Source organism: Zootoca vivipara, chromosome 7 (assembly GCF_963506605.1).
Source record: "Zootoca vivipara chromosome 7, rZooViv1.1, whole genome shotgun sequence".
NCBI classification, from domain to species: domain Eukaryota; kingdom Metazoa; phylum Chordata; class Lepidosauria; order Squamata; family Lacertidae; genus Zootoca; species Zootoca vivipara.
Window position 1 is genome coordinate 95,946,468 of NC_083282.1, and position 25,159 is coordinate 95,971,626.

Sequence of the window (25,159 nt, forward strand, 5' to 3'; positions counted from 1 at the left end):
AGCTGTTTATCCATCAGGGCAAATCCGCTTGCAAAAGCTCCATGTTTACAACTCTGCTGGAAGTGTGCTGGGTGATTGGTTTATGGCAGGAGTTCAGAGGTATTTTGCCTGCATAATTTGTACTCCTGCCATTGCTGTGAACCAATGCATGATAATAAGTAAATTATATTTTAAACTTACTTCCCAGGTTGTTGACTTTGTTAATCAGGGTAGGAAAGGGAGAGTCAGTTGAGTTGATAGCTGGACTTGCGTAAAACAAGGTTTCATAGCCTAATCCCTGTGCTTTTAATGTTGCAGCCAAGGATGGGATCCCCCCCCCTTTGGTGTCCTCTGCTCTGAGCTGTTATTGGGGTCCAAGGATTACACACACATGAAGGAGATGGATGGTTGGTGAAGGAACGGCCACTGCTGCTTCAACCATGACTTTCCATTCCAGGTTTCAGCCCCCCTCCCTGCAAAGAGTCTGGAATCCCGCCCCCCAGTCCTGTCGATTGCATGGGGTCTGCTTTTCATCCCCTGTTTCTGCCTGCTGGGTTGGCAGGCCGTGGTGTCCCAAGAGTCAAAATGTCATAGAATCAGAGAGCCATAGAATTGGGAGAGACCAAAGGGGTTAAGGCTCACAGCTAATGTGTCGGGTTTGGGGGGTTCTCAAAGGCACGCACCAGCCAGAAGAAGATGACGCCACACAGTGGAGATATAAGAAGAAAACTTGTATTAAAATGTGTATGAAAACAACGGGGCTGAGGCCCCCCTGTGCGCAGGCTCCCCCTTCTACCGCTTGGCTCCATCCTCCTGGCAGCTGCCCCATGGCTAGTCATGCTCAGGCAGAGACATTAATGGTCTCAAAGGCTTTGATGTCTTGAAATTGGTCACAGGAGAAATTAACCAGCAGCTGCTTCGTCCCACTCTTCGTGGGCTTCACCTCGAACTCGAGGCGGGTGCTCTGCTTGGCCTGCAGGGGTGGCGCACTGCAAACAAGGAGCAAAAGATGCCAGTCAGCTGATGCTCAGGAGGAGCTGTGGGCCTGGCATGGGGGCTGCCTGGCCCTCCGCTGCCCTTCAGGAATCCAGGGCTAGCTCCAGCCGCAGCAGCCGCCAAGCCAGAGGCTCTCCCAGGGTCTCCCTCTCCCTGCTGGGATCCCATGCACAGGCTAGGCTGCTTCTTCATTTGTTTTTCACTACTAATTAGATCAAGCACAATAACTGTGAGTTGGGGGAGGAGCAGTGGCAGAAGCAGGTGCTTCCCCTTCAGAAGGACCCACAGCTAGGAGGGCAGCTCCCAAAGGGACCAGGGCGGGGGTTGGGGCTAACGGGGTCCAGGTTGGACATGCCATGATCACTCAGGTGGATCAGTAGATACAGCCAGTGGGGGGTGGGGACTCTGAGCCTGGAGAAACAATGAATGGCAGCCCTAGGCCGAGCATTGCCCAAAGGGATTACATGATGGACCCACGGGGGGGGGGTGCTGAGCAATCTCCCATTGCCCATCACCTCCCTCTCAGACCACTCTAGGAAGAGCAGCTCTGGACGGCCCCTCCCTCCCCCCATCACCTTGTGGCAGCAGCAGCAGATGGCAGGAAGGGTATTGGGGGGGCGTATGCCTGGGAATTTATCCTACTTCTGATTTGAGGGCCAAACTAAATGTCCCCCAATTAAGCAGCTCAGGCTGAAGGTAGCCAGAAGCTCCCACAGACATGCCAGCAAGGTGGGGAGCCGGGGAGCCAGCCTGGGCCCAGCTAAAGCACACAAGTGGCTTGTGGGACCTTCATTGCTCCAATTTGGAGCACGGGTCCCTCTCCCCACAAAATACTTTGACATCCCATCAAACCCAGTGTCCCAATTCCTCTCTGGAAGGGTCCTCCTTGAAGTCTTTCTTCTAGGATCACTTTTTCTTCTAAGATCACTCAGAGTAGTTTGTCCCCAATGGCAGCCCAGCCTCCTCCTGACTTTGGATGTGCCAAAGAAACGGCAGCCCAGCTCTGCCTTTGCCAGTTCCTGGCTGGAGTGTTGAAAGGCATTGGGGACACCCAGCCCCAGCCCCAGCCCCACACAGCTGCCACCAGGTGGGGTGAGTGACAGCACCAGTGCAAGCACTGCCTGGGGTGGTTGGCATGTGGGGGGCGGGGTTTACAAATGAGCAGTTTGAGCAGTGGGGTGCTGGTGGGGGGGGAGAGAGGGTTTTCACCACTATTTGTGCAAACATTTCTAAAGCGTGGCAGAAACCCATGTCTGCAGCAGAGGCTGCCTGTGCACAGCGCTCTCTCTCTCTCTCTCTCTCTCTCTCTCTCTCTCTCTCTCTCTCTCTCTCTCTCACACACACACACACACACACACACACACACACACACACACACACTTCCCTGAAGCAATTCCTCAACTATTAAAAGACATCTCTGAAGCAAAAGGGCCCCAGCCTCTGTCACTGACAATTACTGGCACATGTAGAAAAGTTGACTAGGAAGGTGAAAGAAAAGTGGGCTGTGACTCTTTCGGGGAAGGAAGCCCCACATGGCCAGAAAGACACAGGAGTCCCTTCTGGGTGCCCCTTTCCAGATTCCCCCCCCCAGGAGACTGGAGCCCTGACTTTGCCTGGTCCAGAAGTGCAGCTGAGGAACTGGGAGCTTGGAGCACCACAAGGGAGCACCCCAGCAGCCACCCCCAGTCCTGGGGAGGGACACGGCACCCCTTGGAGGTGCCCACCTGCCTGGATGTCCCAGTTACTTACTTCAGCTTGAGCCTCTCTGCCAGTAAGTCACTGCCCTCTGCCTGCAGCACACAGTCCTTCACTTCTTCATTGAGGGGGTTGGTGAAGGCCACCTCCACCTTCAGCGGCTGGTCCACTTTCGCCTGTCCCAGCACCTGCCCAGAGAAAGGTCCCCATTGAGCAAGATGGCCACTCCCCAGGCCTCCCAGGGGGCAGGCCAGGGGGCAAAGCCAGGAGGGCACAGGCCTCCAAAGGGGGCCACGAACCGCCCAGCAAGGAGAGAGAGAGAGAGAGAGAGAGAGAGAGAGAGAGAGAGAGAGAGAGAGAGAGAAAGAGAGAGAAACTCGAGAGGCAATTCTGTGGGCATCAAGGCAGGGAGGCACTCAGGAGCCTCTCCTGGGCACAGAGACAGCTAAGGAAGGCTTACTTTCAAGGTGATGGAGGGGTTGCCCAGTGTGATGTCTCCTTCCACCACAATTTCATTCCCCTGTGAGAGTTGGCACAAGGCTGTGGTTCGAATCATGTTGTCTGGTGTCAGGCGTTGCTGGTACTCAGCATATGAGATCTTGAGAGGAAACTTTTTCTCTGAAAGTGACAAGTAACAAAGGGCCTTCCATGAGATGTGGGTCATGCAAGCCAGTAGGGGCAGAATTTGGTCTTCCATAGTTCAGCAGTACCCGTGGAAAGCCAAATTTGGCACCCTGCCTCATGCTCATACCCTGCCTCATGCAGTAGTTGCAACACCTTGTGGCTCAGTGGCTGGTGCAGAATAACCTCTCGCGGTGCTCTAAATCCCCCTCTGAAGCCAGGAAGAACCCCAAAGTGTTGCCCTTTCTTCAGGGGAAGGTGAGTCCCATAGCCCTTGGTGAAGAACAGTCAGAGGCTACCAAGGCAGGAGCTTGGCTAGCGGGGGGGGGGGGGTCTGGGGAGCAACAATCCCCCTCTTCCATTTCCCCTGCCCCCCAACATTGCCCATGGGTGCAAAAAGAGGAGGCCCCCATCTCTTGGGGTAGAGCAAGTGGGAAAAGGGGCAGGCAGGCCAAGCACAGAAGTCGGCACACACCAGCAGTGGGTGTTCCTTACACCCCAAGATCTGAGGAGGTCGCTGGAACTCACCATCCCCCACCCCAACAAGCCAAGAGGAAGACGTATGAGAAGTATCTCTGCCACACACACACACACACACACACACACACACACACACACACACCCCTCTGAGTGGGCTTCTCCAGAAGGCCTGGCTGTGGCTTGGGGGCGGAGGAGGAGGAAGAGGGAGCATTGGAGACTGCCCCCTTGCTGTGGGGAGCCCACAAAAGGCTTACCTTCTTGTGGTCCCAGAGTCACCTCGAGAGAGTCCTTCCAGAGTTCATTAATGAGCTTCCCATTGTAAACGATGGACCAGGCGGTCATCTTGGCCGTCAGGCTCCTGGCCTCGGAGGCGAGGTTCTTCAGGGTGAAGACCAAGTCAACATCCTGACCAACCTTTGGCTCAGGGCTCTTGGACTTCAGAGTCCCTGAGAGGTTGGGGTTCAGACCCTTGGCAGATATGGCATTGAACGTGTCCAGGTTCAGCTTCTCGCTGGCCTTTTTGAAGATGGCTCTTTCCTTCTCTGAGCCTGGAAGAGAAACAGCAGGTGGCAAAGCCCAGCGGGGCTGTCAGGCCCCAATGCAGGAGCCATAGGGACCAGCAGTTGCATGAAGGGCCCCATCCCTCTCCTTCCCCAGGCCAGGGGCTCTTGGGGCCTTGGCAGGAGGGCTGGGGTCCGGAGGGCTGGCAGGCAGGCCATGGGGCTCATTGCTCAGGCCTGGCTTGGGTGTGGCGCATGGACTGAAAACCTTTGCCTGCCTTCCCTCCCACTCATTGGTGGGCAATGCCACCCATGTTCCACCCTATCTGCTGACAGGGCGGCCAAAGAAGCTTCTGGGAAATGCTTCTGAGAAACACCTGAGCCTCCATAGGTGTAGCCAAGGGGGAGTAGGGGAGCAGCTGCCCCCCATCATGTAAATCCATAAAAATATTTAACTGAGGTTCTGCCCCCCCCCACCAAAAATACTGGCTACACCCATGTGAGCCTCCCTCTGATTTGCTCATCTGATGGGCCAGTCTTGCTCCCCACAACTTGGGTAAGGGCTCATTTCCTTGGCAATAATCAAGATACCTCAACATTTCCAGTTTCTGTCTCCATTTGCATGCCTTACCTTCTGGGTATTTATAATTGTTGGTAACATCCCGGCGGGCATTGCTGCCCACGGCCTTGGTGCTTGTCTTCTGGCCAATCGTCTTGGTTTCAGAGTAGACCTTCGTTTTCTTTCCCGTGTCCGTGTCATACGTCCAGGTGACGCGGTCAGCATTGACCTCCGCATAGACAAATGGGCAATCGTAGTTCAGGTCAACATCTCCTTCCTTGATGGCCGTCAGTGAAGCTGGACCGCACTGGAAGATGCCTGCAGGAAAGAAAGGGAAGGAGAACCAGTGGGCATTCTGCGCCTCAAGGCCACATGCAAGAAAACAGTTGGGGGGGGGCTAACAAAACCCCAGATAGCAGATACAGTACATTTAAAACAAAATGAAAAGCCTACAAAATAAACTTTCATAGCAAAGACCCACTAAGTCAGCTGGGAAAGCCTGTCAGAACAAAAATGTCTTCAGCTGCTTCCAGAAAGTGCAGATCACGGTTGCCTGTCATTTCTCACCAGGGATGCTGCTCCACAGAAGAAGGGCAGCCCCACTCAAAGCCCTGCTTCTTTACAGGTCAGTTGCTTTGGGTGAGAGCCATTGTGAGTTTGGGGGTGAGAGAAGGGGCAGAGAGAGAGGCAGGGGAGATTTTTTGAACTTGCAGGAGAAACCTCCCGCCAGCTGCAGCTTAGGGCCCCACTCTCTGGGGGCCGTGGGGGGGAATTAAAGAAAAAAAACCCTGGATGTACATTTCCAAAATATAAGATAAAAAAACAAATAAGATAAAACCTACATACAGCAACAGTGTTTTGTGTTGTGTATGGATCTATTAAAATTAATCAATTTTATGTATATTGGTAATTCAAAATTATTTTGATGTGAATGGACAATTTGTTGTTGACAAAGGACAGCTGGACATATGAAGGGCCCCATTACCTTCTGTAGCTTAGGGCCTCATCAAACCTCAATCCAGCCCTGTGGGCAGCAAAGGGATAAGACGGTCTCTCTTGCAAGGAACCTGCTTCCAAGCTGTATAGGGACCATATATGAAAGTACCAAGGCCTTGAACTTGGCCCGATAGCAGAATGGCAGCTAGTGCAAATGGCCAATGTTGCTTCTGGTTGGTCCCTACAATCAACCTTGGTGTTCTGCACCCCACAAAATCTTTCCTTTCAAAAAATACATATTTAGCAGATCAGAATTGGTCCCAAATAGTGAATTGAACTGGAACAACACAGAGCCTTTGGGTTGCTTCCAACGCTACAGTTCCTTGATTCTGCTGCCTGCCACTTAGCCCCTCGCCAAACCTAGGCATTTCTGCCATGGGGAACAGTGTGGCAAGAAGGCAAAGCACAAATCAGCCGCCCCTCCCCCCGCGCAGTCCTCACCTGTGCTCCTCTCCTGGGGAGTTGCATCCAGAATTTGCCACCCATTGAACTGGGATCCCAGGTCCGGCCGGACAAACCAACCTTCATTCCAGACATGGAAGTTCCTGGGCCAGAGAAGAAAACAAGCCTGAGGTGAAGGTTTGCAGTGAGATGAGGGCAGACTGTGGCTTCCACCATGGCAACTTCCTCCTGCCAACGGAGGCAAGGAAAGGACCAAGAGATCCCTTCCACCCTCCCCCCCCCAGGTGGTGATGCTGGTGCAGGTGGGGTGGGGGGAAGAGTCAGACTGAGTTACCAGACACTGTCGGAAGCAATGTTCAGGGGGTTCCCAGAGCTGTCATAGTACTCGTCCACAGTCAGGTTTTTGTCGGTGTCGTGGGCAGAATTGAAATTGGAGATCATGCGTGCTGGAATTCCCAGGCATCGGAGGACTGAGAGGGAATGAGAGAGAGAATATGAAATTTGTGAGGCTGTTCCTCAGGGGCAGAGGCAATGGCTGGGGAAGACTCTTGGCTGAAACATCAACTTCTCAGGCAGGTGCTCTTGGCTCTGTGGCCTGTGAGCGCTCCTTGGGAGACGTTGCCATTGACCAACCCCCTCCCTCTGTGGGCTGGCACAATAGCAAGCATGGAAAGGGGTTGGAGCCCAGGGAGGGGTCACTGGAAGGAAGTAGAGCAGTGGCTGCCATTTCCACTCCAGAGTCTCCTGTGACGAGGACTGGTTTAGGGTGCTGGGTGAGAGAGGCAGGTGCAAAGTTGAAACTTCATCACTAGATAGACAGCTGCCTCATGCCCCACTGCCCTCTTTGTCAGGGCCAGCACCTTTTCTGCCTCCTCACACATCTGAAAATGCCAGGGGGACCCAGCAGAGCCTGTCAGACGACTGAGACCACCAGCCCGGAAAGAGTCCCACCAGGGGAGTTCACGGACCCAGAGAGGGTGATGCTTCTCTCCCCAGTCACAACACACACAAACATGCTTCCGCCATGCTTCTGAGGCAGATGGACGTCTGTCTGGTCTCTGCTCCAGTGGAGATTCCATTTTTTAGCTCAACTATGTATTGTAATCTAGAAGCAGAATTTGCCTGTTTGTAACTGCTGGAGTCAAGTGCAAGACTTTATGTAAGTACTATTTTATGTGTGATTCTTTTATTAAGAGGGAGAAAGGGGAAAATCATATCTCCTATCCTTCCCACAAAATCCCTCTAACAATGGTTCCCTGGGGACTCTGAATTTTTTTTGGGGGGGGCAGCAGCAGAGAAGCTGCTTGCAGCCAAAAGCATGGCACCCTTTGCACTCAGCCACCCATTTTGCCCAGACCAAACGCTTGCTGCCTGCCTGCCACCTGTGGTTTGGCTGCTGACCAGAGGCAGCCGAGCCTGCCATGAAAACCCACAGCTGGTGGTTGAGCTAATTCCTCACCCCAGCAGCTTGGTGGTGCATGGTGGTGTTTCAGGCAGACCTACCTGTAGTCAGCACTCCAGCAAAGACCCAGCACTGCCCATACAGGACAGGTCTAAATCCTGAGTCCTTCCATTTCCTCAAGATGTCCACGCTTCCATTCCAGCTGCTTGGACTCTCCCCACCACTGTAATTCCCACTCCAGTTTCCTTGCAGGACTCCTCTGTCGTCATTGCTGTTGACCTGCACCGGGGGAGGGGGGAGTTGAGAGAGGTCAATGAGCTGCTCCTGCTCCTCCCCCCTTTTTTGCACAGGCTGGATTGTACCAGGGAGCAGCAGGAAGGGAGTAGGCGACTGCCTGCCTTCCCCTTTCCACCCATGATCCCACCTCCACATCTTTTGCAAAGCAGTGAGGAAAGTTAATAGAATCATACAATTGTAGGCAGGCAGGCAAGAGTCCCCTCGTGGCTCAGGGACACTCGCTCCCATCCATTGGGGAGGGTGGGAAGCTGGCTCATATTGGGCTTTCCTTACCATGGCGCTGAGCACCCGCCCAACGTATTTGGGGTCATTCCGTCTGCGCACGTCAGCAGTTGGGTCCTTGCGGTAGCTCAAGCTCCGGTCTAGGATGGCAAGGCAGACATCCAAAATGTCCTCTTGAAACTGAACACAGAGAGGAAGACAAATGAAATGGTTCTTCATCCTGTGGCAGCATCACCCAGTGCTGCACACATACGGTAACCTGGAGCTCCCCCAGGAGGCATCTTGGCCTGGCCAGGAGTTCCAGACTCCCCAAGGGAATGGCTGAGCTTCAGCCTGTGGGGTGGGTTTTAACTGCGATTTATCCCTCCAAGTGGCCATAACTGTGGACTGAACAGAGTTTCAAAACCCCAACCTTGGCAGCAAAATTAAATGCACAGGAATTAGGTTGTAAAACTGTGTTTTGTAAAACTTCCTTCAAAACTATGAACTGGTTGAAGGAAGAGAGAGAGGACCAGGGGGTACTATTTGTTCCTTCCTCTGCAGGAGAGGAGGGGAAATGACACCACACAGAGCCCTCTCTGCCAATTGCATTTCTATGGTCTGAGTCGGCCTATCAGCAATGCGGTTCTGTGGATTTAGCGCCTTCTCATGTGTTGGGGAAATTACTGACTTGTTTTGCTTTTGCTTTTCTTATTTATTTTGTGTTTTCATTTTGTATTTTTCTGTATTTTTATGTTGTCAACTGTGATCTTAGGAAGAAGGCCAATATACAAACTAAATAAAATAAATGTTGTTGTTTAGTCGTTTAGTCGTGTCCGACTCTTCGTGACCCCATGGACCAGAGCACGCCAAGCACTCCTGTCTTGCACTGCCTCCCGCAGTTTGGTCAAACTCATGTTGGTAGCTTTGAGAACACTGTCCAACCACCTCATCCTCTGTCATCCCCTTCTCCTTGTGCCCTCAATCTTTCCCAACATCAGGGTCTTTTCCAGGGAGTCTTCTCTTCTCATGAGGTGGCCAAAGTATTAGAGCCTCAGCTTCACAATCTGCCCTTCCAGTGAGCACTCAGGGCTGATTTCCTTAAGAATGGATAGGTTTGATCTTCTTGCAGTCCATGGGACTCTCAAGAGTCTCCTCCAGCAGCATAATTCAAAAGCATCAATTCTTCGGCGATCAGCCTTCTTGATGGTCCAGCTCTCACTTCCATACATCACTACTGGGGAAACCATAGCTTTAACTATACGGACCTTTGTCAGCAAGGTGATGTCTCTGCTTTTTAAGATGCTGTCTAGGTTTGTCATTGGTTTTCTCCCAAGAAGCAAGCATCTTTTAATTTTGTGACTGCTGTCACCATCTGCAGTAATCATGGAGCCCAAGAAAGTAAAATCTCTCACTGCCTCCATTCTTCCCCTTCTATTTGCCAGGAGGTGATGGGACCAGTGGCCATTATCTTGGGTTTTTTTTTTATGTTGAGCTTCAGACCATATTTTGCACTCTCCTCTTTCACCCTCATTAAAAGGTTCTTTAATTCCTCCTCACTTTCTGCCATCAAGGTTGCCATCAATAAAAGAAATAAATAATTTAAATATAAGGGATCAAGAACATGTGCTTGTGAGGTTTGACTGCTAATCTCTCACAGGGCCTGAGTGGGCAAGAGGGGCCCACAATGGCTCCGAAGGTTTCCTGCCCCTCTCCCTCCCTTGGACTATCCCGGAGAATGTTCAGCTTGTTAAGACTACCCAGGCCAGGGGCTCCTCCTTCTCCCTCTCCCCTCCCCCCCCCCCGCTTCCCGGGATTGCCATATGTCTTCTTTTTCCAAGACAGGCCCTCTTTTTCATGGCTAGTCATAATCTCTCTCCAAAAAACTAAGTCTTTGGGCTTTGGGGGGATTTTTACAGCATTTTCCTCAAAAGGTGACTTAGTTGCCATACGTTCGGAGTTTTCTGGACATTTCGCCAATTTGGCAAAAAATCCTCCCAGACACCGTTTGGACAGTCCGATTCACAGACGTGTCTGGGGGAAAGCGAGACGTATGGCAGCCCTATCATGGTAATCCATAGTTAAAAGTAGAAGTCGGCAAATGTGTCCTGTTTTTTGCTCTTCAAAATATGGCAACCCGAAGACCCCCCCCCCCAGGGACCGTCCAGCCAGCCTGGGAAGTGCGCTCTGGCCTCTGGTCGAGGGGGAGGAGACACGAGGCATTGCTATCCACAACTGGAATTGAGGAGCAGCTGGAAAGGTCCTTTGGTTTCACACCCAGGACGCGTTTTCTCTCTCTTCTTTTGAGAAAGTGTGGGGAAACGGGATTTGGAGGGCGCGCGTGTGCACGTAGCTGAGCTCCAGTTGCTCTGGGCATTTCTGGACGGGGCAGGTAGCGTCTCTCCTAACCCCACCCCACCCCGGTCTCCAGCCACCGCCCAAAGGCTTCCCCCTACCTGGCCAATGTTCCACCCGACGGTGGAGATGCGGTTCGCGCTGCCCACGAAGACGACGCCGAACTCAGAGAGGACGTATTCCTTGCGCTCCGCTTCGTTGCCCATGAAGACGTCGTCTCCTGCAAGCGAAAGAAACAGGCCGGTGCTGAGGGGCCACTTGGCTGGGGAAAAACTCGGAATCCCCAATACCTCCTTGGGATGCCCCTAGCCCTTGTCCCTGTAGCTGCAGGTGGCCCGTCCTGTCCCTGCGCGCCTTGGTGCAAGAGGCCCCCCGGCGCTACCCGTGAGCCACCCTGAGGCCGCTTCGTGCAGCTGGAAGCACCTAGCCAGGAGGAGGACGAGGACGAGGACGAGTCTCGGGTCCCCACAAGAAAAGGCCGTGGGACAAGGGGACAGTCGTCGGGGGAGGGGACGGTGGGGTGGGGTCGCTGGCATCAAGCGCTGGGGGGGGCCGTGTATTTTTGGTTTGTTTTCGTTCTTGTTTTTATTAAGTGTTTCGTGTTTCTTATATGTTTATGTTGTGAACCTCCTTGAGATCTACGGATGAAGGACGGCATACAAATTTAATTAATAAATACCTGTCACCCAGGGGTTAAAGAGCAGCACGAAAGTGCCGAGGTGGGAGGCGCCGGTGTTCGTTTTGATCCCCAGCCGGTAGCGCCCGATGGCGGCACTCGCAGGACTGGAAATGGCGATGCTCAGGGAGCCCGAAGCCGCCGGAGAGGCCTGGACGGCGCCCCAGGAGCCGCCGCTGGGTGCGGCGCTGGAGATGCCAAAAGCCACGCGGGTCTTGTCCTGCAGGGCAGAGGTCGATCCTGGCAGCAGGAGGAAGGCGGTAAGCTTTGGGCATAGTGGAGGTCACATCTTGGGCAGCCCGCACTCCGGGGTGGGGGCCTTTACGCCAAGTGGCCCCCTGGACATGGAGAGCCAAGGAGTCACCCAGCTGGGCTCTGCATTTCGGTGGCTGCGCACAATGCAGCCCACAGGGTCAGCTCCCTTCGGAGAGGGTGGCGGCTTACCTGTTTCGACGGTGAACTTGAGGCTGCCTGGAGCTGGCGCTGCTCCACCGAAGGCCAGAGAGATATTGAAAGGTTGTGCCCGTCGTACCACCAGCTCGGTGCCGGGGTACTGCTCGGTGTGGTGCGCGCTGCCATTGGCTTCCAGCTTCCAGTCAATCTTTGGCACAGCTGCAAAAGCGGGGACAAGACCCCAAAGGTTGAGGCAGGCAGGGAGGGAGGCTCGCCTGCGCCTTTCCTAAACAGGTCATGCCCTAGTAGAGACCCAGAAGGCACCCTTCAGTCACAGGGCGCTCCTTTCCCTGAAGACCAAGAGTCAGGGGACCACCTTTCCCTCGGCTGGAAAAACGCGCGTGAAATGGAGCTCTTGACGCTCAACTTCACCGCATTTGACACCAATGCAAATAGATCTCCCGTGCGAAAGGAGGAGGAGATCTGTGGCAGCTGCGGAGTTGTGGGCAGGAGGGCAGGGCAAGCCCTCCATGTGGCGCTGCGGCACTTTGGCAAGAGCAGACGCTGCGGAGCAGGGCAGCGCAAGGGCACCAGCCCGCCTGGCCCGGCCTGGCCCAGCTGAGCTCAGTCGCTTTCTGCGGATTCACGCGTGTTGGGTTGCGTATACAGAACCCTGACAGAAACCATCGTCCCCGGTGCCAAAGTATTTAGTCAAGGGATGGATTGTGACTAAGCAAAATCCACTCACGAATTTAAGGGCTCAGCACTTGCTGGGCAGCTCCGGACCGACCTCTCTTAGTGCCTGGGACGGGACCGGGCGGGAGTGGGGCAGTCGCCCAGTCTCTCGCCATGGGAGTCCGGCCACATTCTGGATGCGGCCAAGCCTTCTCTCTCTCTCTCTCTCTCTCTCTCTCTCTCTCTCTCTCTCTCTCTCTCTCTCTCTCTCTCTCTTCTCTCTCTCTCTCTCTCTCTCTCTCTCTCTCTCTCTCTCTCTCTCTCTCTCTCTCTCTCTCTCTCTCTCTCTCTCTCTCTCTCTCTCTCTCTCTCTCTCTCTCTCTCTCACCATCTCTCGTGTGTCCTGCATCGCCCTGGGAAGACTCCAGGCCCCGCCGCTCCTTGTCCCGGGGTGCGGGAGCGCTTGGGCTGGGCTGCAGACCGAAGGAGCTGGGCCCCGAAGTCCCGAGCCCAGCCGCGTCCCGCAAGCGCTAGCTTGCCCTGCCCTCGCCTCTCGCTGTAATTACGGCTCTTCAAACGGGGCGGACAGCGCGCGGAGCGTGTCCCGGTGGGGAGAGGGCAGGCCCGGGTCCCAGCCCAGGAGGCAGCCGGGGATTAAAGATTTGCCTTTGGCAAGCTGCTGCTTGGCGGCGGACGCCCCATAACGGAACTGTCGGAGCCTCGTTGGTCCTCCGAGCTGGCGAGGCTCCTCTGAGAGAGCCGGCCCTGCCTTGCGAAACGCGCTGTCACTGGAAGTCCAATGGACGCCTGCTGAAAACTTTTCCGCGCTGCCCAGCTCATGCAGACAATTAAGACATCACCTTTCAAAGGCTCATAGAATCGTAGAGTTGGAAGGCACCCCGAGGGTCATCTAGTCTACCCTCTGCATTGCAGAAATCTGTTGCCCAAGGTGGGGCTGAACACATGACCCTGAGTTTAAGAGCCTCATACTCTACGGACTGAGCGATCACTAGAGAGGGAGTTCCAAAGGTTGGAGCAGACACCATAATACTGTAGTTAGTGGAGGATCCCTGAGTTTAATTTTCATGTGCTTTTAACTGCATGTAGATGTTGTAAGCACGGGTTCTTTCTGTGATATAGTGGTATATGCATATTCTGTGGGGTCAGGATAGAGGTTAACTTTAACTACCCTGCCCTGCCCAGGGTAGTCCCCTTTCCCATCCATGTCCTTGATAAGCTGGCTCTGCTTTGCTGCCTGCCCAGGATGAGCCCCACCGGTCTTTATCCACTCTAGAAAGCAGAGGACCCTCACCATCCCCTCCAGGATGGCAGCAACAGGGCTGGGGGAAATGGGCAGGGCTGTGCCTAGCCCCTCTGGGCAGGGGGGCAGGTGTACTGGGTCTGTCCGAGCAAGGTAGGGTGCATGGCTAGAGGAAGGCCAGCCCACCAGAGAGATGCAAAGGCTCCCTCTGCAGAGGAAGAACCCAGCTGGCTTGTCTTCTATTAGCTGATGCTGTGGAGGGGTAGAGGAGAGGGCAAAGGCAAAGCCTTGATTTGCTGGCATGCCCAACAGGTCCATGAAATTATGGACAAGCCTTCCTTATTCACACCTGCCCAGCTCTGCAGGCAGCCCATATTGGGGCCTTGCCCAGGGCAGCTTGTACTCACCAGCCATGCTGTCTCTTGTTCTGCTGCTCTTTGGGTTCTCTGGAGAAGCTCCCAGGGATAGGATGAGTCTCTCAATGGGTTTGGAAACACCTTATATGCAGCACACTGGAGACTCCTCCTTTTTGTCCAAAGGTGGGCGAGGCTCACAAGTCACATCAACAGTGCTGCAACCTTCCCTGACAGAGTGCGCCTGCCATGGGAGGGGCAGGCAGGAGTGACTCTGGTTGGCTCTTCACTCCAGGAAGGCTGATGACAGAAAGGGTGCCTGCAGCGGGGAGTCATTTCCAGGTCAGAAGAAAGGGACCTGAATCAGCCACCAGTATCCTTTTCCCTAGTCTTTCTAGGAAGGCCTTGGCACAAAGCCCTCAAGCGGCCAGCCCTCTGGGGCAGGTACACGGGGCTCTGTACAACCAGGGCATCTCTTAACTCATGAAGCCAGCATTTCCCACTGGGGAACAGCTGGGTGGTGCAACCTCATTAAGCTGCACTCCTTCCTTAACACTAATTCCTTGCTGCATCCCGCACTCCCTGCATGTCAGACACTCTGCCTGCTGCAGTTCTGCTGGGTGGGAGGTGGTGGATGGCTGCAGCTGCCTGTGCGCAGGTCAACTCTTCCCTGAACTTGTTACCAGAGAAGTCAAGGCCATTTCTGACAAAAGCAGGAACGCACTGCCTCCTCCCTCCAATATGCCCATCCCAGCACAGGACGGATGTGTGGCCTGTGTGTGGCGACAAAGCAATCAAGGAAGGAGACCCTCCAAAGGCACCTCAGAAAAAGCGTCCCTTTCCCTCCCTCCCTCCCTCTCTCCAGTATTCCTGGGCAACCACTTGCAGGGGAGGCTCAAAGCTTCTTATGTTAATAGGCTTCTTAAACAACTGATGCATATTCATGCACCAACTTATTTTTGCTGCCACACATGAAACAGGCCTGGCCTCTTCCAGAGCAGTGCTCTCTCGGCCAGTGCTGGGACCAAGCAGGCAGGGGAGCTGTGATGGGGCCTGCTGGCTTCCAGGATCTGGCCATTTGCACCAGTGACTGTCATGGCAGTGACTAAGAAGTGCTTCCTTATGTCAAAACCCTCCATGAAAGAGTGTGTGGCAAGGAACCACTATCCATATGTGTTTCTACACATGAGACGGATGTGACTCCACTGAGTCACGAGCTGATACGTCTACCAATTCTTCCAGTGTTGCAGTTTTGCTCACAGGAAAAGCAGAGGGAACCCTCTTCCTGCTAATGGGCTTTCCCATTGAAACTGGAAAGCAGCCCTCTTTCTACAGGAAGTCAAGGCAGAGCCTTGGTGCCAGTCGGGAGCACATGGCATGCCAGCCTTGCCTGCTCTTCCTCTCCTTCTGATGCAGCGGTGCCATCCCTTTGCCCAACAAACATCTCAAGACAGCAAGTCCTCCGACCAGTTTGCAGGCTGGGCATCTGTGCAAGGAACTGCAGCCCATGGAGAAAGCCTCACTTGCAGATGCATATCGCAGGGTCTGGAGCCAGTGGCCCAGGAGCTGCCTTCTCTTAGGTGGGCTCTGCTGTTGGCTCCACCGTCCTCCAGGCCATGACAGAGGAAGCAATGCTGGCATTTCCCGGCTCACCGCACAGTGACTGATGCAGCCAGAATCTCCTTTATGTTGCTCCATTCAGGCTGCCTCAGCACTGAGTGGCAACATAGGCCAACGGCAAGCAGATTATTATGAAGGGCCACACCCTGAGCTGATGGTTTTCCTATCCAGGGAATCTTGTTACATCTAGTTCTGCATATTCACCAGTGACTGCCAGGGATAAAAGTGTGGAAATGATCACTCCTCCCCAGGTCTGTGGCTCACCTGCTTACCTGGAGGGAGGGGCAAGGTGGAGCTCAATCAAGGGACGGCGAGACAGACAGACACACACACACACACCCTCCAGCTGCCATCAGGTTGACTGGACAGGCTCATTCCTGCCACAGAATCCCTACATCTTCAGACCTTCTACTGCCCTTGGATGAGGAGCACCTGGGGTGGGATGGGGCCATGTGCTGGCCTCTGGCTACTGGCAGTGAGGTTGGCAAGCTTGGGGGGGAGGGGAAAGATTGCTTCCCCCCCCCCCTCTCAGTGCTTTGTCCCCAAACATAGATTCTCCTAGACCTTATTGCAGGTGGTGAGTTTGCTCAGATCCTGGCCACCCTCCTCCCCTGGCAGTGCTCCAGGAGAAGGTATAGTTGTCCCCACCTGTTGATGGTGCCCCCCCCATGCTCTTGGTTGCCCTGACACTGGCCTTGGGGCTGGGCTGGGCTTGCTCTGTCCCTCCACCTTCACCTGGGCCCAACTCCTTGTTGTTTCCAAGCTACTCTTGGTCTTGTACCTTGTAGAGGGGCAGCAGAAATCCCCTCCTGGCACCTCCCTCCCAAATGAAGGGGCCCGGGAGTTTGGGAGCCTTCCTGCCTCTTTGGCCAGAGATATTGCCCCACTTCAGGGTGACTCGCGTGACACAGTTATGAAAGTCAGATGGGGAGGAAATGCTGGAGCAATCTGGCCCCAAGTGAGCAAGAGCGAGGGAGGAAGAGCTGCTGGGGCAATCCTTCTGGGGAAGGGATGTGCCAACCCCACAGTTCTTGGCTCCTGCTCAGCCCCTCCTGGGGTGGACAGGCTGACTGGCCCACGCACCCCAAGGATGATGCTCACAAGGCCAGGAGCAGATTGGGTTGGCTGTGTGTGCATTAACCAATGTGAGGAAATCTTTAACCATCAAATGGTTGCCGTTTGAATTGCGAAACAGCTGACCGAAAGAAATCCTGTTCCTTGCAAGGAACTGGCCATTGGTTCAAGATGTGGGCCAGGACTGGCCGCCCCCTGTTCAAAACTCACCTTAGCCACAACCTTGCTGCCACCAGCTCTGATGGCGCACGGGCTTCACTGGCTCTCAAGGGAGAGCAGACTAATATTCATAGAGCTGGGATGTTTCTAATAGTAGTCATACCAACAGCAGGGACTCTCAGAATTATAGAGTTGGATGGGGTCCCAAGGGTCATCTAGTCCAACACTGTCATAGTCCCGTGCTGCTCAACCAGGCAGAGCTCAGTGGTAGGAGAAGCCAGCGCTAACCAGCCGAGTCTCAGGGGGTACTTGCCTTGAGGCAGAGTGTATATGCAAGGCAGGGGCGTAGGGAGATAGGGGCGGTGGGGGTGGGCCGCCCCGAGCGGCGGGCTCCAGGGGGCGCCATCGCAGGCACCCGCCACAACCCCGGAACGTGCGTCACGCCACTCCGGGAGGCACGCTGTGCCCCTGGGAGGTGCACCACGGCCCTGGAACACGCACCCCACCCCTCTGGGAGGCTCCCCCCAGTGCCGGAGCATGAAGCTCCGCCACTGATGCAAGGTTCAGTCCAGTCCTAAGGCCAGAAGTATTTCAGTTCATGTAGTCAGCAGTCCGGGGTCAAGAAAGCAGAAAGTCCAAGGTCACAAGAGGCAAGAAGCAGCAAAGTCTGGTCAGGAACGGCGAATATTGTTTCCAGCAACTGACTGAGGCTGGAAACCCTGTTGAAGAAAGCTGGAGCCAGCTGGTTCTCATCAGGAGCAAGAAGGCTGATCAGTGGCAGGTGGAGTCACTCTGACTTCTGCTCCTTCAGGCTGCTGCTCAACAGGTGAAGCTGATTCCTGGCCCATGACAAAATCCCTGCAATGCAGGAATCACAACTAAAGTCTCCCTAATAGTTGGTGATCGAGTCTCTGCTTAAAACTCCCCAATGATGGAGAGCCCAGCACCTTCCGAGAAGAAGAAGAAGAAGAAGAAGAAGAAGAAGAAGAAGAAGAAGAAGAAGAAGAAGAAGAAGAAGAAGAAGAAGAAGAAGAAGAAGAAGAGAGTTTGGATTTGATATCCCGCTTTATCACTACCCAAAGGAGTCTCAAAGCGGCTAACAATCTCCTTTCCCCTCCTCCCCCACAACAGACACCCTGTGAGGTGAGTGGGGCTGAGAGTGTGTGATGACTAGCCCAAGGTCACCCAGCAGCTGCATGTGGAGGAGCGTCTGCCCCACTGCCCAACAGTTCTTGTGGGAATGTTCAGGAATGTGGATGAGGAGATATTGTTTAATATATCCTATCCCCGCTTGCGCTAGCAAGCACAAAACTTTAGCAGAGTAAAACATTCCCCTTTTGCAAAATACACAGCAGAAGAACGTTTGCGCAGGCTTGATTTAAGCCACTAAAATAAAGTGTATTTTCCTGGTATTTCCCCTTTTTCCCTCTTAAAAGAAAAGACACAACACAATGCTCTTAAAAGTATAAAAGATGTTTACTTACAAGCATCTCGAGGTACAGCACACTCAAGAGGTAGACTTGCTTAGTTAAAAGGTAATATATACATTGTGAAGTTCACTTATAAGAAGTGAGACTCCATCTCATCTCTCTCTCTAGGCTGGAGGCCTTGAGGGAGAGACTCACTAAGATGTGTGTAGTCCAAGAGGTCTGGTCCAAGAGAGGGAAAATGGCTGTTTCCTTCAGGATTTATCTGCCACTTCCTCAACTCATTTGCATGTGAAGGAAGAGGAAACTACGCTTAGTCATATCCTCCTCCTCAGTCCTCCAAGTGGACTATCTAGGGATTGTTGTGACTTGACTGCACTTAACCCTTTGCATCCCACAAACCCCTTCTCAGGCAATTCACAACATACACAAAAACATACATAAATAACTTTAATCAACCACCCAAGAGTCCCAGCTTGCCACGAAGATCCTGGAACTTCTCTCTTGGCAGGGGCTTTGTTAGGACATCTGCAGTCATCTGGTCAGTGTTGCAGTAACACATTTCAACAAGTCCATCCTCGATCACCTGGCGTATGTAGTGGTACCTGACCCCAATGTGTTTGGTGCGTGCAAGGAACTTTTCACTTTGTGTCAGCTTCATACTGCTCTGATTGTCCTCCATCAAGCTGACAGGTCCCGTTCTTGGCACGCCAAAGTCCTTCAGGAGCTGATCCAGCCAGGGGATCTCTCTGCAAGCTTCCGAAGCCGCAATGTACTCAGATTCTGTGGACGATAAAGCTACACATTTCTGTTTATAGCTGCCCCATGCAATAGCTCCGTCCCCATACATAAAAACATAGCCACTTGTGGATTTATAATCCTTATTGTCCCCAGCCCAATCCGCATCAGTGTACCCAAGCAGTTTAGGGTCTCTGACAGCTGGCAGTTTTAATTTACAGTCCATGGTTCCCTTTAGATAACGAACAACCCTCTTAACTCCAGCCCAATCATGCTCAGTGGGACAACTTACTTTCCTACTTAGGATCCCCACTGCACTTGCCAGGTCAGGTCTGCATGTGGTAACCAAATACAAAAGTTTGCCGACCGCTGACCTGTATTGCGTGTTGTTTGGCAGCAACTTCGAACCTTGTTGATTCTTCAAGAAGTCTGTGGCCATCGGTGTCGCAACTGGGTGTGCGTCCTGCATCTGCATGCTTTCAATCAGTTCAGTTATCTTTTGCCTTTGGCTGAGTAAGAACGATCCATCCTCTTCTCTCTCAACTTGAATTCCCAAGTAGTATTTCACTTTTCCAAGTTCCTTGACCTCTACTTCCCTGTTGAGGTGTTTGACTATGTCTTTATAGTCTTTCTCATTTGACGTAGAAATTAAAAGGTCGTCAACAAAGGCTAAAATGTACGAAAACTGTCCATTCCTTTGTTTGGTGTACAAGCACTTATCAGCAGTCCCTTGCTTGTACCCAAGCTGCACCAGCATCTCATGGAGTTTCTGGTTCCAAGCCCTCGCTGCTTGCTTCAAACCATAAAGTCCTTTCTGCAGCTTGCACACTAGATGTGCCTCATTTGGTTTAATGAAACCTTTGGGCTGCTTCATATAAATCTGCTCAGAAATTTCGCCGTGAAGAAAGGCTGTCGCAATGTCAATATGGTAAACTGACATTTGCTTAGATGCTGCAATACTTAAAAGTAGTCTGACACTGCTGTATCGAACTGTCGGTGCAAACACTTGATCGTAATCCTCTCCATACTTCTGGGAAAAACCTTGTGCCACAAGCCTAGCTTTGTAGCGTTGCACCTCCCCTTCTGAACCCTTTTTAACCTTGAACACCCATTTACTTCCAATTGCTTCCTTACCAGGAGGTAGTTCTGTGAGTGTCCAGGTCCTGTTCCGATGAAGTGCATCTATCTCCTCCTGAGCAGCTTTCCTCCAGAGACTGGCTTCATCTGGTGGCATCCTCTCTATCTCTTCCCATTTGGAAGGTTCCTGTGGAGACGCCGACCTTGTAAGGTAGGACAGCCGTAATGGTGGAACACCTCTGTTGGTTCTGGATGAGCGTCTGACCTCTGGTCTTTCGACCGCATCAGCTTCCTCATCCTCCTCCAGCAGTGGCATATCCCCATACAGCTGCTCGTCATCATCTTCGTCTCTGGTGCTGCCAGGGGCCTGGACCTCCACGTCTTCTCGGGTGTCACCTATAGGGGGTGCTACGACACTAGAAGTTGGATTAGTACTTTGTATTGGTTCAAAAGGAAAAATCACAAATTCCTCATCCTGTGGCTCCTTGGAACAATCAATGGCAGTGTCCTTTGTATCAACTTTGCCTTGCTCATCGAAGTAAATTACATGCTGCGAACTTGTCTTGCCAGTTTGCGGATCCAAGACTCTATATCCTTTTCCTCCAGAAGCGTACCCAACTAGGATCCCTGCCTTCGCTCTGGAATCAAGTTTGTGTCTGTGCTCCTTGGGCACATGATAGTAGCACAAACTTCCAAATACACGTATATGTGACAAATTTGGGGCTTTTCCATGCCAAAGTTCAAATGGTGTGCGCTCTGCGCCTTTTGTGGGCAGTCTGTTCTGAAGATAGACTGAGCAACGAGCCGCTTCACCCCACAGCCTGTGTGACAAGTTAGCTTCCTTTAGCATGCACCTTGTCATTTCCAAAATGGATCTAAATTTCCTCTCTGCAATTGAGTTTTGTTGGGGTGTGTAGGCAACTGTGGTCACGTGTGATATGCCTTCTCTAGCCATGACGGCCTGCATCTCATGTGAACAAAATTCCCCACCATTATCGGACATTAAAATGGAAGGGGCTCGCTGGAACTTGTTCTTGACCATGTTAAGATAGTCCCTGAACAATTCCACTGTCTCACTCTTCTCCTTGATAAAGTAGGCTACGCAGAATCTCGAGAAATCGTCCAAAAATATCAAAATATATTTATTACCTCCTAGAGAAGACACATTCATTGGTCCACATAGATCTGTATGGACAATGTCCAATACTTTAGTGCTTCTCTTCTCTGCACAACGTGGGAAAGAAGGTTTAGTTGCTTTCTCACTAACACAAGTTATACATTTTGATGTTGGTGTATTTGTGTTGCTTTGCTTTACCTGCAGACCTCTCACAAGATCACCTTTCTGTAGTTCCAGAATAACGTTGGTGTCTCTGTGTCCAAGTCTCTTGTGCCAGAGTTCCAGACTTCCTTCGTCCTTTTGACTTGGTTGCGCCACCTTTGCAGACTGGTTCTGCTGGTTCTCTGAAACATTAAGCTCATATACACCATCCTTTAGTGTGCCTTGAACATAAACTTCATCATGCTTAGTCACAATACATTGTCCTTTTTCAAATGTAATTTTAAAACCTTTCCTGTCCAAACTGGACACGCTGAGTAAGTTGCAATTAAGCTTTGGTGCAAACTTAACTTCAGTTATCTTAGTATTAATTGTTTCATGATCTACGTTGAATTTCAAATTCACAGTTCCTGAACCAATTGCCTTTACAATGTTGCCATCAGCAATCTCAATTTCAGAGGTTTCATCCCCATTAATCTCATTAAAATACTCCTTTTCATAACAGAAATGAGAACTCGCTCCACTGTCAAGAATCCACTTATTGCGCTTATTTTCACAATCCTGGACAGCTAAACTCCTCTCCTGCATCAACATGGTTTGCTCATGACTCCCCTTCTTAACACCTTGTGGTTTTGAGGGGTGGGATTCAACTTTATCCCCATTTTGACTCTTGCAGTTCCTTGCTATGTGGTTTTTCCCATTGCATTTAAAACAAATTATTTCTCTAGATGTCTGTCTGGACTTTCCAAAATGCTTGGATGCATAGCTGCTATCCTTCCTCCTTGGATTCCTTTCTTGAGAATCAAGGCTATCTCTGCATTCCTCTCTTAAATGGTTGATAAGCTCATTAAAAGTTAAATCCTTTGTGTGATCCATTATACTTTTAAATGGAGCAAACGTAGGTCCCAATGATGCAAGCATAAACGTTACTTTAGTCACATCATCAAAGGCTCTGGGAGTAAGGGCAATTCTTTGAACAATCTCAGAAAAATTCTTAAAATGCTCTGTAAACTCTTCTCTAGAATTCATCTTCAACTTGAGTAACTTATCCAACAAGTATCTATAGGAACTCTCTGTAGATTGTGCATAAATGCGTTCAATGTCCTCTAGGATCTTAGATGCATCATCTTCAAAATTTATCATTGATAGATGCTCATTCCTCAAACTGCTCAAAATTATGTGCTTGGCTTCATCATTTTTAATACTCCAAGCTTCTATCTTAGCTAAAGCTTCTGCATCGGTTCCTGTAGGCTTTTCTTCCTTAATGGCCTGCAGAACACGCCTAGCAGCAAGATAAACTAAAACGCGCTGCTTCCACTGCACAAAATTATTGTCATCCAGCAGCATAAAACTTGGTCTTGCCTCACTATCAAAACTGGAGCTTGCCATCTTAAAACTTCAAAAATTTCCAAAATTCAAAAATCTTTCAAAAATCAAATTCAAAATCTCAAAAATATCTTCACTACCTCTGAGCTTTCTCAGTGCTGTAAACTCTGAGGGAGGGGAGGGGTAGTTAATCCCCCAAGCACACTGCAGAACAAAGAGACCATGTGCTCAACCAGGAAATCCTAACTGGAAAAATCCTACAGAGTTCAAAATCACAATCCAAATCAATCCTTCAAAAATACACAAAATACGCAACTCTGGGCCGCAATAACCCTATGTGGGAATGTTCAGGAATGTGGATGAGGAGATATTGTTTAATATATCCTATCCCCGCTTGCGCTAGCAAGCACAAAACTTTAGCAGAGTAAAACATTCCCCTTTTGCAAAATACACAGCAGAAGAACGTTTGCGCAGGCTTGATTTAAGCCACTAAAATAAAGTGTATTTTCCTGGTATTTCCCCTTTTTCCCTCTTAAAAGAAAAGACACAACACAATGCTCTTAAAAGTATAAAAGATGTTTACTTACAAGCATCTCGAGGTACAGCACACTCAAGAGGTAGACTTGCTTAGTTAAAAGGTAATATATACATTGTGAAGTTCACTTATAAGAAGTGAGACTCCATCTCATCTCTCTCTCTAGGCTGGAGGCCTTGAGGGAGAGACTCACTAAGATGTGTGTAGTCCAAGAGGTCTGGTCCAAGAGAGGGAAAATGGCTGTTTCCTTCAGGATTTATCTGCCACTTCCTCAACTCATTTGCATGTGAAGGAAGAGGAAACTACGTTTAGTCATATCCTCCTCCTCAGTCCTCCAAGTGGACTATCTAGGGATTGTTGTGACTTGACTGCACTTAACCCTTTGCATCCCACAGTTCTTACCCTCAGAGTGTCCCCCCCCCCTAATATTTCCATGTTTGTAGGCGATTTTGCCTGATAGACACTTCTTTGCAAAGTGCTCCCCCCCAACTCCCCAAATAATTGATTTTTGTATATTGTTTTCACCAATGCATGCACTTTTATGTACACTTGATTACAGTATGTGCATTTTAGTATACATTACTGGGCTGGAGAACTCCATTCCAAAATTTTGGGGGAAATTTTAAAGGATAGCTGTGTTTGAATTCTTGCAAGGTTTGCTTCCCCTTTCAGTAGAAATTGAATCGAGTTTCTCCATCTACAGAGCTAGGGTGCTCCTGTAGGTGGGAGAGGTGACTCCCATGGCACCCTGATATGCCACTGGACTTTCCTGGGTGCTGCCCGGGCTGCTGGGGAAGAAGGAAGGTTTTCTCAGTGGCAGCTGCAGGGCACACAAACAGCATTTCTGATGATGGTGAAACTTCAGCTCTGCTTGCTTATGGGAGGTGACTGTTTGTGAGGGACAGATCTCTTTCTCTCGGCTGAGCCACAGTCAGGCCTCTGGCTGACCCTTCCTCTTTTTCAGCCCAGCTGCTGGCCACATGCGGGGCACCTGAGAGACTCTGCTGGTCTTGCTCCACTCTAGGTCATTTCATCCTCTTTCAAGCTCCCATTTTGAAGACAACATCTCACACCAAAGCCTCCTGCCTTGACATCACAGCAGATGGAAGCTTGGATAAGTACATAAGACAAGCCTGCTGGATCAGGCCAATGGCCCATCTAGTCCAGCATCCATTCAATCATCATGTTGCTCTCCCACCTCGTTTCTCCAAGAAGCTCAAGGTGATATATGTGCCTGGTTCTCCGCTTCCTCATTTAATCCCCACAACCCCATGAGGTCATTTAGGCTGAGAAGCCCCCAAGGTCACAGAAAGCTTAATGGCCAACTGGGGATTCAAACCCCGGTCTCCCAGTCTGACACTCCTAGTCTGACACTCTAACTAATATACCACACTGGTTCTCATTTCCCACTGGGGAAACTAAGAAATCTCTAGTTACAGGTAGGTAGCCATGTTGGTCTGCCGTGGTCAAAACAAAAGGGGGGGATCCTTCCAGTAGCACCTTAGAGACCAACTAAGTTTGTCATTGGTATGAGCTTTTGTGTGCATGCACACCTCTTCAGATACCAGAGTTCCAGAAAAACATCTACTTCTGCTTCATTGACTACGCAAAAGCATTTGACTGTGTAGACCACAGCAAAATATGGCAAGTACTTAAAGAAATGGGAGTGCCTGATCACCTCATCTGTCTCCTGAGAAATCTCTATGTGGGACAAGAACCTACAGTTCAAAATTGGGAAAGGAGTACGACAAGGCTGTATATTGTCTCTGTGCTTATTTAACTTATATGCAGAATTCATCATGTGAAAGGCTGGACTAGATGAATCCCAAGCCGGAATTAAGGTTGCCGGAAGAAATATCAACAACCTCAGATATGCTGATGACACAACCTTGATGGCAGAAAGTGAGGAGGAATTAAAGAACTTTTTAATGAGGGTGAAAGAGGAGAGCGCAAAATATGGTCTGAAGCTCAACATCAAAAAAACCAAGATCATGGCCACTGGTCCCATCACCTCCTGGCAAATAGAAGGGGAAGAAATGGAGGCAGTGAGAGATTTTACTTTCTTGGGCTCCTTGATCACTGCAGA

The 25,159-nt window shown here is 51.2% G+C and overlaps 1 protein-coding gene across 1 annotated transcript; it reads right to left on the reverse strand.

Moving 5' to 3' along the window:
- Window positions 1-725: 725 nt before the first annotated feature.
- On the reverse strand, window positions 726-14,000 carry LOC118088736 (protein-glutamine gamma-glutamyltransferase E). Its single transcript, XM_035122751.2, has 13 exons — window positions 13,896-14,000; window positions 11,604-11,771; window positions 11,163-11,399; window positions 10,585-10,703; window positions 8,201-8,329; window positions 7,732-7,909; window positions 6,563-6,698; window positions 6,268-6,371; window positions 4,903-5,148; window positions 4,026-4,319; window positions 3,131-3,288; window positions 2,725-2,858; window positions 726-968 (listed from the first exon to the last, which is right to left on the reverse strand). Exons 1-13 carry the CDS (start codon window positions 13,900-13,902, stop codon window positions 821-823), a joined length of 2,058 nt encoding a protein of 685 aa, XP_034978642.1. The 5' UTR covers window positions 13,903-14,000; the 3' UTR covers window positions 726-820.
- Window positions 14,001-25,159: the final 11,159 nt, after the last annotated feature.

Excerpts from the sequence above, each read along its gene's own strand:
- LOC118088736 (XM_035122751.2), bottom strand. Across the intron at positions 8,330-10,584 it reads TCGGGTGGAACATTGGCCAG|TTTCAAGAGGACATTTTGGA; the intron begins GTAGGGGGAAGC and ends CTCTGTGTTCAG. Across the intron at positions 2,859-3,130 it reads ACCCCTCCATCACCTTGAAA|GTGCTGGGACAGGCGAAAGT; the intron begins GTAAGCCTTCCT and ends TTCTCTGGGCAG.